The sequence below is a fragment of the Juglans regia genome, chromosome 6 (assembly GCF_001411555.2).
Source record: "Juglans regia cultivar Chandler chromosome 6, Walnut 2.0, whole genome shotgun sequence".
Taxonomy (NCBI): Eukaryota; Viridiplantae; Streptophyta; class Magnoliopsida; order Fagales; family Juglandaceae; genus Juglans; species Juglans regia.
Genome location: NC_049906.1, coordinates 2,734,060 through 2,746,443, shown reverse-complemented (window position 1 = coordinate 2,746,443; position 12,384 = coordinate 2,734,060). Strand labels below are relative to the sequence as shown.

Sequence of the window (12,384 nt, the reverse complement as noted above, 5' to 3'; positions counted from 1 at the left end):
CCAATATCAACACTAGCATACGGTATGATATTGTTTGGTGGAGATTGTTTTGAAACGGGGGGTAAGATGCTTTCAGAAATCTGTTTATTTGTAAGCATTTTTACTGCTTCCTTTATGGCTGATTTTGGTCTTGAGTTGCTTCTGTGTTTGAAAGAAGTTTAAAGATACTGTACTTGGGTTCCTGGTGGTAACTTGGGTAAGATCAGTTTGGGAGAGGTTTTGTGCATTCTGTTCTGCATTTCCTTAGATTTTCCTTTCATGCCAAGTTGATGATTGTGCCTTTATTGTTGGGTTAGTCAATTCACTTCCAGATAGTGGCGCTGAATGTTTAGAACAATGATGCCTTTGGACAATCCTCCTATACACGTTGAAATCCCTTCGCATGGATTGATACCTGAATATCCATTAAAAGTTGGAGTTATGGCCTCCTTTGCCCAGTTGGGAATAGGACTTGCAATATTTGCAAGTTGGGAATAATTCCATTTAGGCATAGAAGATAATGAACATTGGACTCAAAAGAAATGATACTTTTGTATGGCTCCATCAGATTCTTGCAGCCTTCACAGTAGGCCTAGAATTATAGAATCATAACCATCCTTGACTACACAATCAATATTAAGAGCTAATGAGATAATTATTTAAGAGCATCCATATCCGGTTCCCTATAAAATTCTCTAAATTTCAACTAAAATACACAATTTCTTAAATTTTATCCTAAATTTTACCTATCTTTAAAATCTTATACATCTCATTCCCTATCTCCTCTATTATATTAAAATAATTTTTTCTTATTATTTCTTTATTACTTTTTTCTCTCACTTATATTTCTGTTCTTAACTACTAACTCTTTTATGTTTTTCCTCTTGTTTTCAAGAATCACATTTTACTATATTTTGTAAACACTTTTTACGATTTTTACCCGGATATAATAATACTTTTTAAATTAATACAGTATTACGAATAATAATTTTTTTTGTGATATGTGCGATTTCCAACGCGATGACATTTTTTAATATATTTTTGTCCGCATATATAACGGTAATATTTTATTTGTATTGTGTAACGGTAACAATTTTTGTCATTCATCCAACGGTTAATTCTTTTCAACCTTCCGCCAACGGTAACATTTGTTGTACTTTCTCTAACGGTAATATTTGTTGTCCTTTCTCTAATGATAATATTTTGTTGGTATTTTATCTAACGGTAACATTTTTTTGTTTTCTCTAAAATGATAACATTTTTTTATCCCATTGTGATGGTAACTTTTTTTTTTTTTGTATAAATAGGCCTTTTGGTTCTAGTCACATTCTCTTGAACTCAAGTCTGATTTCATATTAGGAATTTCTAATTTTCGACCTCATCTTCCACTCCCTTCATCAAATTGCTCATTCATTTTTCTACAAGTTGTTACTTAACTTTTCCTCTGAAGATGAGTTAGAGGTTGTTCTTAATGACGAGAACAGATCAACATCGAGACATTGTTCTTAATAAAGATGAGTTGGAAGTTGTTCTTAATAACTTATCATTTATCACAACAAAGAATCAAAAGAAATCCAAACAACATTGCAAAATCAACAAACTATCACAAAATGGTTGCAAAACCTTAAACCCCAGTTGCCTTTTGTGAAAACTATCACAAAATGCTTGATGGTCATTCGGTTTAAGATTACCCTACCATATGGATGAGATTCTACTAACACTTGTGAATTAACCCCCCCAAGTATACAAATTGCTCTGTGCTAATTTTTTGGTATAAAATTATAAATAATTAACAATTAGATGACAAAAATTTAGGGTAACATACTTACAACTTAACAAAGTATTTCAAATACTTAATGATTTTAGTTCTTCAGCCACAACTCAAGCAGCATAAGATAGAAAAAAAAGTACAAAATATCAAGTACAACTAAGTAAGACATAATTAAAAATAATAATAATATTCATGTTAAATTGCATGAATTTAAGTAAGGTATAACTAAAGTAAGTCACTTCCATTCGCATTCGGTGTCACAAACATCATTTTGGCTTATAATTGGGGGAAAGTTTGGGGTGAAAGGGAAAGTTTAGGGTTTTCACCCCAAACCATCAATTGCAATTCACATCACAAAGCAATTCTCAGTATATAGCAATTCTTAACACAGAGCAATGAAACAACATAGAGCAATAAAACATCACATAGCAATTAAATAGCACAGAGTAATGAAGCAACACAGAGCAATGGAACATCACAAAACAATTAAATAGCACAGAGTAATGAAGCAACACAGAGCAATGGAACATCACAGAACAATGTAACAACACAAAGCAATGAAATAACACAGACCAATGAAACTGCACACATCAATTCATAGCACAGACCAATTCACTGCACAAGACAATGAAATAACACAGGGCAATGGAACAACACAGAACAATGGAACAACATAGAGCAATGAAACTGCACATAGTAATGAAACAACATGGTTGCAATGAAACATCACAAAACAATGAAACAATACTAAGCAATTTACAACACAGAGCAATGAAATAACATGGTCGCAATGATAAGGCACAAAACAATGAAACAACACTGAGCAATGAAACAACATGGTCACAATGAAACAACACAAAGCAATGAAAATCACTGCGTAATTCACAACATAGAGCAATGAAACAACATGGTGGCAATGAAAAGGTACAAAGCAATAAAACATCATTGAGCAATGAAATAACACTGAGATATTCACAGCACAAAGCAATAAAACAGCCTGGTCGCAATAAAAATGCACAAAACAATAAAATAACACTAAGTAATGAAAAAACACTGAGTTGTTCACAACATAAAGTAATGAAACTGCACATAACAATGAAACAACATGGTCACAATGAAACATCACAAAGCAATGAAGCAGCACTGAGCAATTCACAACACAAAGCAATGAAATAACATGGTCGCAATGAAACAACATTGAGTAATGAAACAACACTAAGAAATGAAACAACATGGTCGCAATGAAAGAACACAAAGTAATGAAAAGCAATAAGCAATTCATAACACAAAGCAATGGAACTGCATAGAGCAATGAAACAATATGGTTGTAATGAAAAGGCATAAAATAATGAAACAACACTTAGCTATTCACAACACATAGCAATGAAATTGCATAGAGCAATGAAACAACAAAAACCAATGAAAAGCACTGAGAAATTCACAACACAACAATAAAACTGCACAAAGTAATGAAATTACATGATTGAAATCCAACAAAACAGAGCAATAAAACAACACAGACGAATCAAACATCATAGAGCAATTGAACAACACAAATAAATCGAACAATAGGCAAAAATATATAAGATTTTTTTTTTTCATAATTTACAATATGTAGATTAGTGGAAAATAGCCCCAAATCCAAGCTTAGAAAATGGCAATCTTGGCACATGGAGGAATAAATTGCTTAGAAAAATCTAGGTTTTTTTTTCCAAAATTACAATTCACAAATCAATGAAAAATAGTCTCAAATCTAAACATAGAAAATGATTATCACAACAATGAAGGAAATACATTGTAACAAAAATTCGAGAAGAGCATTTATTCGAAGGAGATCTGAAAACCCTAAGGAAATCTAGGGTTTTTTGTCAAAACGTTGGATCTGAAAATCCAACTGTGGAGGAACCTTATTCTTAGTGAAATGTGATAGAGAAGCTCGGTGCAAACAACCATGGAGGATTCTGAATGGATGAAATTTCAAAATCGCATGAAGTCGAATCGTTGCAGTGTGTGCGAATGAGAATGGGGGAACCCAACAAAGGAGAAAAGCGAGAGGGGATAGGGATACTTACAATGATGAACCGATGGAGAGGTTGCCATCGATGGTGGCTGCAGTGCGAGGGAGGGGCGAAAACAATAAAGGCACCCAACGGTTTGGGGGAGGGAGACACGCGAGCAACGAGCTACAACCAACGAGAAGATACATTCGGGATGTACAATGGATCCAATATGGGAGGATTCACTATACCATCCGAATTCTACCACCCTATTTTAGGGATACAGATGGAGGAGAGTTGGTAGTGAAAACCCTAAACTTTTCCTTAAATTATAAGGGAAAATGACGTTTAGGATACCAAATATGAATGCTCTAAATTTGTCGCAGATTCTTGCTTCAAGTCGATGGATGGTTATACCATTGCTACCAAGCAAACTAATAAAATCCTCTTCCCCGATCCACTTCTAGCAAAGGCTTTTGGAGCTCTCAAAGCTGTTCAGTTTGGAGTAGAACTTGGTCTATCCCAAGTTGTTGTTGAAGGCGATTCTTTGCAAGTCATCAATGCACTGAGAAGTGATAAAGAAGGGTGTAATAGTGTAAGTATGTATGTTAGTGAGGCAAAACTGATCCTTCAAAATTTTGCCAAGTGGGAGGTTTCTCATGTTAGGAGAAATGGCAATGCAATGGCTCACTTGTTAGCAAAAGAAGCTCTTTCCATCCATGATGATATTGTAACTATGGGGGTTCTTCCCTCTTGTTTTCCTCTGGATTAGTTGAATGGAAATGACTTATGATTCAAAAAAAAAAAGTCGATGGATGGTTTTCTACCCAATCTTGGAATTCACTCATCATGCTATCATGTTAACAGTATTCTTCCATAAGATATATAGTCCAGTTTATAAGGTAGAAGACAAATATAATTTATTACCTTTTTAATAAGAGAAATATTTTAATCATAAAAACATTTTACAAAAATAAACACATAAATTAGCATGACTTAATATGATACGTTAGATGGTAAAGCATGTCAGTTTATTTATCTATTAATTACTCATTATTTGATGTCACATCAATGACAAATAACATTTTTATAGCTTGGGAGTCTAGAGAATCTTGATGAAGAGTGAAGAGTCTTGAGTGGCCAGAACATAGTGTAGAGAGTACAGAGTACTCCTGATAGCCTGATCGTTGCTTTCCCCAATTGCTTGTGCAATGGGCTTTGCATGTATATATATATATATATATATACACACTAGTAGTAGGGTAACGTCTAATGGACGTTTGCCTAATTTTTTTTTATTTTTTATTTTTATCTAGTGATTGAGGAAATATTTTTTTAATGATGTTGTGAATTTTTTATTTTTTTAAAAATGTTTATGATGATTAAAAAAATACATGAAAAAAAAAGAAAAGAAAAATAAAAAAGTGAAATACACATTCAGGACATATTTTCGGGCTACTTTTTCGTTAGTTGTAGCAGTTCTCTTTAGTTAATTAAGAATATTATCATATTTAAATTATGTTAAAACTCTAATTATTTATATAGTTATACTTTTTAAAAAATATTTAACAAAATTTCATCATTTATTTAATGATGAAAGATTAGTATTTTATAAATTAAATTTGATAATTTATTTATGATATGATATTTATATGTTAATTATCTATTTTAAATTAATTTAAATCAGTATTTAAATTTTTACCATTTGATCAAATTTGGAGAGTTATGATGAAGGATTAGATTTAAATCCTAAAAAGTTTCATTTTCGTCTTGCTTTCTCTTTCTCCCTCTCTCACCTTTTTTTTTTTACCTAGTGATTAAGGAAGTATTTTTTAATGATGTTGTGAATTTTTTATTTTTTTAAATGTTTATGATGATTAAAAAAATACATGAAAAAAAGAAAAGAAAAATAAAAAAGTAAAATACACATTCAGGACACATTTTCGGACTACTTTTTCGGTAGCTGTAGTAGTTCTTTTCAGTTAATTAAGGATACTATCATATTTAAATTATGTTAAAACTCTAATTATTTATATAGTTTTACTTTTTTAAAAATATTTAACAAAATTTCATTATTTATTTACTGATAAAGATTAGTATTTAAATTTTTACCATTGATCAAATTTGGAGATTTATGATGAAGGGTTAGATTTAAATCCCAAAAAGTTTCTCTTCCCCTCACTTTCTCTTTCTCCCTCTCTCTCCTTCTGCTCAGCCATGACTTCTCTCTCTCACCCGATTTCCTCCCTCAAGCAGCCGTGCGCCACCGTGGGTGTCACCGACCACGTCACCGGCTTCCCCTCACGCCGGCGAGCAAACCCCACCGTCGAAGCCCCTTGGCAGCTCCTCCCTTCACCATACGCGAGCAACTCGAAATGGGTCTCAACGCTTGCGCCACTGCGCCATCGCACCACCACCATCGAACTCCTCTTCCTCCGGCTATCACCCCTATGGACCCAAGCCACCGTCGAAGCCCCCATGGCAGCCCTCGTCTCCCCGCAACTCCCTCTCCCGCATGGGTCTCACACAATTTCTCCACCATACTGCCGCCGTACGTTGTCCCCACACCACCGCACCACTACCATCGAGCTCATCTTCCTCTAGCGACCACCCCCGTGGACCCAAGCCACCGTCAAAGCCCCCATGGCAACCCTCGTCTACTCGCAACTCCCTCTCCTGAAATGGGTCTCTTCGTTTATTGATCATGACATATAATTCAATTAAGAGATTGTATGCGGTGATTTTGTGATCTGTTGTGATATTTTGTAATAATTTTTGTGATATTTTGTGGTATTTTGTGAAAATGATTGCTGTGAGAATGTAGAGATGGAGGAAGAAGGGAATCGTAAAATAAGAATATTGTTTATCATTGTTCATTACTGTTTATCTTACTATTCATCAGACGATACACAATTTTAAATATAAGGAGATATATATACGCACACATATATAAAAGGTTAATTGGCATCCTAGTATAGTAAGGTCGGCAAGGACAGAAGCGTCAGATTGGCCAGACGACAGTAATTAATTAGTTCATATTTATTATTATTTTTTTTTCTGTTTGTACTATTTATTTGATTCAGTGATTGCGCTGATCTCTAGAATGAGGTTGGTTACTTTGAAATTAGTGGTACTTGTGTAAAATCCTGTATGACGTAAGATTTTCTAATTGATAAAAAAAGCACGTTTGCCACATCTGTCAAATTGAAGAAAAAATAAAGTGTAATTTCGAATATTAAAATAGTCTAATGTATAAGAATAAAATTATTATTTATTTATGTTCATCTTAAAAATATACAGTAAAATTTCATCATTTATTTAATAATGAAAAATTAGTATTTTATAAATTAAATTTGAATTTTAGTGTATGATATAATATTATTCTCTTAAAAATGTTCAGTAAAACTTTATCTTTTATTTAATGATGAAAAATTAGTATTTTATAAATTGAAATTAATTTTAAGTGTATGATAGAATATTTATATTTTAATTATCTATTTTATGTTAGTTTAAATTAATATTTAAACTTCTACCGTTAGATTAAATCTGAAGATTAAAGATGAATGGTTGGAATTTAAAACCCAAAACTAATATTTTTTCCCACTTTTCCTTTCTCCCTCTCTCTCATTCCCCACGCACGATTGTGGTATTACGTCCCACATTGGCATTTACACGGACGAACTCAAAAAAAAAAAAGCCTCTTTACTGTTCATTACTGATCATCGTTATTGTTGATGAATAATAATAAACAGTAATAGGGATATGCGAAAAAAAAAACATGCGAAAAAAAAATCTCTTTACGGTTTATTACTGTTGATGAATAGTAATAAATAATAATAAAGATAGACTCTTTTAAATTATATGAAGATATATTGGATGATAAGTTTTGAACCTACCATGCACCTTAATTATTTTTCTTAACTACCGTCGATCTCAAAAAAAATATATATATATATATATATATATTTTTTGCTGATCTAATTAATGCTATTTAAGATTTCTTAAGGTAAAGTCCACACTCCACAGCCTAGCTAGGACGTTGTTTTTAAAACTCTAGCCATTGTTTGTACCGAATAATTCATTTTCTTAATCTCATCGGTAGTTGCCATTTTTTAGTTTTTCTTCAATTCATCGTATCCATAATAATTCATAACACCATAATTATTCATTAATGAAACGTATTTGTATATTATTATTTAGATCACTCTAGCTAGCAACTATATATTAAGGTATTCCCTTAAGAGTAGCGTGTTTAATTGTAGAGTTTTATTAAAAAATTTTATTATTAAAAAATTATTTACTGTTAGATAAAGATGTTTCTAGAACACTTCTAAAAAATGTGGAGATATCTGCATAAACTTTTCAATAAAAAATTCAATTTGTTTTTTTTTTTAAAGTAGACTTTCAATTTTTTTTTAAGTGTTTAAAGCACTTTCTTCAAATTTACGAAACATACCAAAAATTAAAAAAAAAAAGCTTTTACGCTGTTAAAATCACTTTTTAAACTTCCAATTCAGCCCAAACCAAATTAAATGAGAAATATTTAAACTACAAAAAAATATGATCATAAAATAAATTTATAAATTGACGTAAATTATATTAATTTAACATATTAATATAAATTTAACATATCTTATAAATTTATAAATTTATTTTTATAAAATTTGTATGCGTCCGTAATACTTATCGCACTAAAATATTCAACCTTTTGGCCTTTTGTACTCATGCTTCGTGATTCAAAGTATAATATTAATTATTACAATCGATTGCTAAGTAATTGGTTATCAGAAAAGAGGGAAAAAAAAATCAATCTGTGACACAACCACGCACCAAACATGAGGATGAAGTAGACGTACGTGGCCCCCCGCCTAGGATTACGATGAAATGCAAAGACATGTCCCGAAAAGTTCCATAACTCTCCCTCCATATTGAGACAGGCACTTACAATCCATCCATGTCTATATAATATATCATGGCGTGTGAAAGTTGGAGTACTTCTCAGATTTACCGGACTCGTGTTGTTTTTTAGTGGTAGCAAAGGGATCACGTACTGTTTTTTTATCAGAGTACTTTAGGATATATTCTTCTTTTTTGGATTAGATCTCTTATTGTTTAGACTCTTCTGTGTATAAACTTCCGGTCTGTACAGATATATCCATTTTCATGGCAGTTTGGTTGGTAAGGTCAAGAACATTTGTCCATAGTCTGAGCAAAAAGATGGGCTTTTTGGGAGTATATCCGAGTAGGAGTTCTTGGGATGCTTCTTTTATGCAATATTCTTCTAGTTCTTCTGCAATATTGTCACTTGTTGATAACAGATATGGATCAAGACCGTATGGTTTTTTTGATAACTCAGCTACTCGTTTCCTCGTTCCACGCTTCAAATCCACCGAACCTGAAAGAGACTTGGACTCGCAGCACATTAAGGAGGATGAAGAAGATCATGATCAGGTAAGATCTTACATATGTACTGCTTTTCTTGGGACTGCTGCTACAGACTTCATATAATAAAAGTGCTCGATGTATCAGACAGTAAAAATGCAGATTTTGATGAATAATACAGGATTGATCATATTCTCATCGAAATTGTTCTATGATTATGTATATTAATTCTCTTTTTTTCTCTGCCAGTACTGTTTCGATCGTTTATGCATCAAGATCAACTGTACTAGGATTGAAAAAGGAGAATTAAAGAAAAGAAATCTGAGTAATGATAATTTAAGAAAGGAACAGGTTTTTCTTTTTCCTGCTTTGGATAGATATTTTTATACTTTAATTAAACAAAAAATGATTTTGATAGATTTCAAAAAAGGAAGAAGAACAGTGTATTGTTCAAGCATGTCCTATTAACCAGGAACCAACCACGTACTTGTCATATATAAAGAGTCCATTAACGTAAAGAAGAAACTGATATTGGAGACAGACAATCGAAGAGACTAGGGGAAAATGGCCTGATGTGAGACTCAGGGAAAACAAATTAATTGGTAACGTCACGTGCGTGTGGGGACAGACATAGTACTAATGTTTGGGGATTGTCTAATTAATTTACTGTTTGGACTTTGGACTGAATGGTAAAATAAAAATAAAATATTTGGAAAAAATTTACATTTGGAATGTGTCGATGGGGACAGGCCTTGGATTTTCCTGGAGGGAAGGTTCCATTTACGTCTGAAATGAGTTTCATTTCCGAGTCAGGGGATAAGAGGGTTCCTTGTTATCGAGTTCTTGATGACAATGGTGAGCCAATCGTGTCCAGCAACTTTGTGCAGGTAATCTATAAATGTTTTTTAATATCAGTTGAATTTTCAACATGAACAAAAAGGGTAGTTTGAATCAAATGGTGTTTAAAAAAACCTCCAGATTCATCAAAGTTTTAAGTTTGAACTGTTTTTTGGTCATAACAGCACTAACTGTTCAATAGGTAAGCAAGGAAATAGCAGTAAAGATGTATAGTGACATGGTCACCCTTCAGATGATGGATAGCATATTCTACGAAGCTCAAAGGCAGGGAAGAATTTCATTTTACTTGACCACATCTGGGGAAGAAGCAATTAACATTGCATCTGCGGCTGCACTTTCTGCAGATGATCTTGTCTTGCCTCAGGTAAACCTGTATATATTTTCATCAGTACATAAAACTTAACTGTTCTAGGACAAGGTCACAAGAAGATATGTATGATGGACACCTGAAGGCTGCTTCACCATATGGAGTTTATCACTACCCAGAATCAAATGATGTTCATATTTTTCGATTTCGACAGCCGAAGGACGTTTACCATTGCCATTTTTTATCTGTTGAAAAGATATGAATCTAAGATAGCACCCATGATTCATCAGTTATGAATTAATGGTCAATACTGTCACCAAAGAGATTTAGATTGTATCTTAATGTAGGGCCTTTTTGTTAACTGAAATCCACTACAGATTGACATTTTCCGACCCCAAAAATTATGCAAGGAAAACTGATGTAAGTGGACTTTGCCTGATTTAATGCCAGTACCGGGAGCCTGGAGTTCTCTTGTGGCGTGGTTTCACACTGCAAGACTTTGCCAACCAGTGCTTTGGAAACAAGGCTGATTCTGGGAAAGCCAGGCAGATGCCTATCCATTACGTCTCTAAGAATCACAACTACTTCGCTGTTTCATCACCTATGGCGTAAGATATCTTCATCATTATTACTAAACGTTAATCTCTGCCATGTCTAGATTTATTTGATGTTGATCAACATTCAAGAAAATAGCTAACACGATTATTCTATATTACCCCTTGTGCTTGTCAGTACACAGCTTCCTCAAGCTGTAGGTGTTGCTTATTCTCTTAAAATGGATGGCAAGAATGCATGTGTGGCCACTTATTTTGGAGATGGCGGCAGTAGTGAGGTGACTGTACAGTAAACTTTTCCACCTCTCGATCTGAAAAAAATAATTAGACTAATAATATCCATATCCTCATTTGGGTCTTTTAACTATGTTTCAGGGAGATTTCCATGCTGCTTTGAATTTTTCAGCAGTTCTGGAAGCCCCTGTTGTTTTTATTTGTCGGAACAACGGTTGGGCCATCAGTACTCCCACAGAAGAGCAATTTCGAAGTACTCTTTATCATATAACTTCATATCAAACACTTTTTTTTTTTTTTTATGTATAAGTTCAGATACTCATGGAAGTTTGAGTTTGTTTCTTTCTTTCTTGTCATCTTTCTTTCTTGAATATCCATGTTTGGCAGGTGATGGCCTTGTTGTTAGAGGTCGGGCTTATGGAATTCGAAGCATCAGGGTGGATGGGAATGATGCTCTTGCTGTATATAGTGCAATTCATGCTGCTCGTGAAATGGCTGTAAGGGAACAAAGACCAATATTAGTGGAGGTGGAACTAAACTTCCTTTTGTTGGTCTTTAGCATATGGTCTCAGCCCTTCTTATCATCTGCATTTGTTAATAGGCAATGCAGGAGAAGTTTTGTATTCAAAATTGTGATTTTCTCTATTGTTTGTTTGAACTTGAACTTTCAGGCCCTAACATATAGAGTTGGACACCACTCCACATCTGATGATTCCACCAAGTATCGGCCATTGAATGAGATTGAATACTGGAAATTGACACGAAACCCTGTAAATAGATTCAGAAAATGGGTAGAAAAGAAGGGCTGGTGGAGTGACAAAGATGATTCTGAGCTTCGAGGCAGCATCAGAAAGCAGGTGCATACATGATCATATATATACCTTATCTTCAATCCCCATGACATTGGAAAATCTCTTTTAACGTTCTCTCCTGATAATTTTTTTTTTTCTGCAGATACTGCAAGCAATTCAAATAGCAGAGAAAACAGAGAAACCTCCACTAGCAGACATGTTCTCAGATGTCTACGACAAGCAGCCGTCAAACCTTCAAGAGCAGGAGAAACTGCTTAGAGAAACCATCAAGAGACATCCACAAGACTACCCATCTTATGTTCCTGTTTAGAATATATTTAAAAAGCTATCATGAAAACTTGAATTACCATGTGTAAAACCTCAAAAAAGTTCAAAGAATTAGAAAATAAAGCATTCCTCCATTTCATGAAGCTCAGTTAGGAATCACAATGAAAGAGCTCTATTATAAGGTTTCAGTCAGATCTTCCCTATTGTAACTTTTAGGCATCGC

General features: G+C 33.5%; 1 protein-coding gene across 1 annotated transcript; it reads left to right on the top strand.

The window, feature by feature from the left end:
- The first annotated feature begins 8,700 nt into the window (after positions 1–8,700).
- Positions 8,701–12,309, top strand: LOC108981369 (2-oxoisovalerate dehydrogenase subunit alpha 2, mitochondrial-like). The gene is made up of 9 exons (XM_018952487.2): positions 8,701–9,198; positions 9,879–10,016; positions 10,169–10,351; positions 10,745–10,902; positions 11,027–11,126; positions 11,224–11,335; positions 11,470–11,609; positions 11,754–11,939; positions 12,037–12,309. The coding sequence occupies exons 1-9, from the start codon at positions 8,911–8,913 to the stop codon at positions 12,202–12,204; spliced, it is 1,473 nt and encodes a 490-aa protein (XP_018808032.1). The 5' UTR covers positions 8,701–8,910; the 3' UTR covers positions 12,205–12,309.
- Positions 12,310–12,384: the final 75 nt, after the last annotated feature.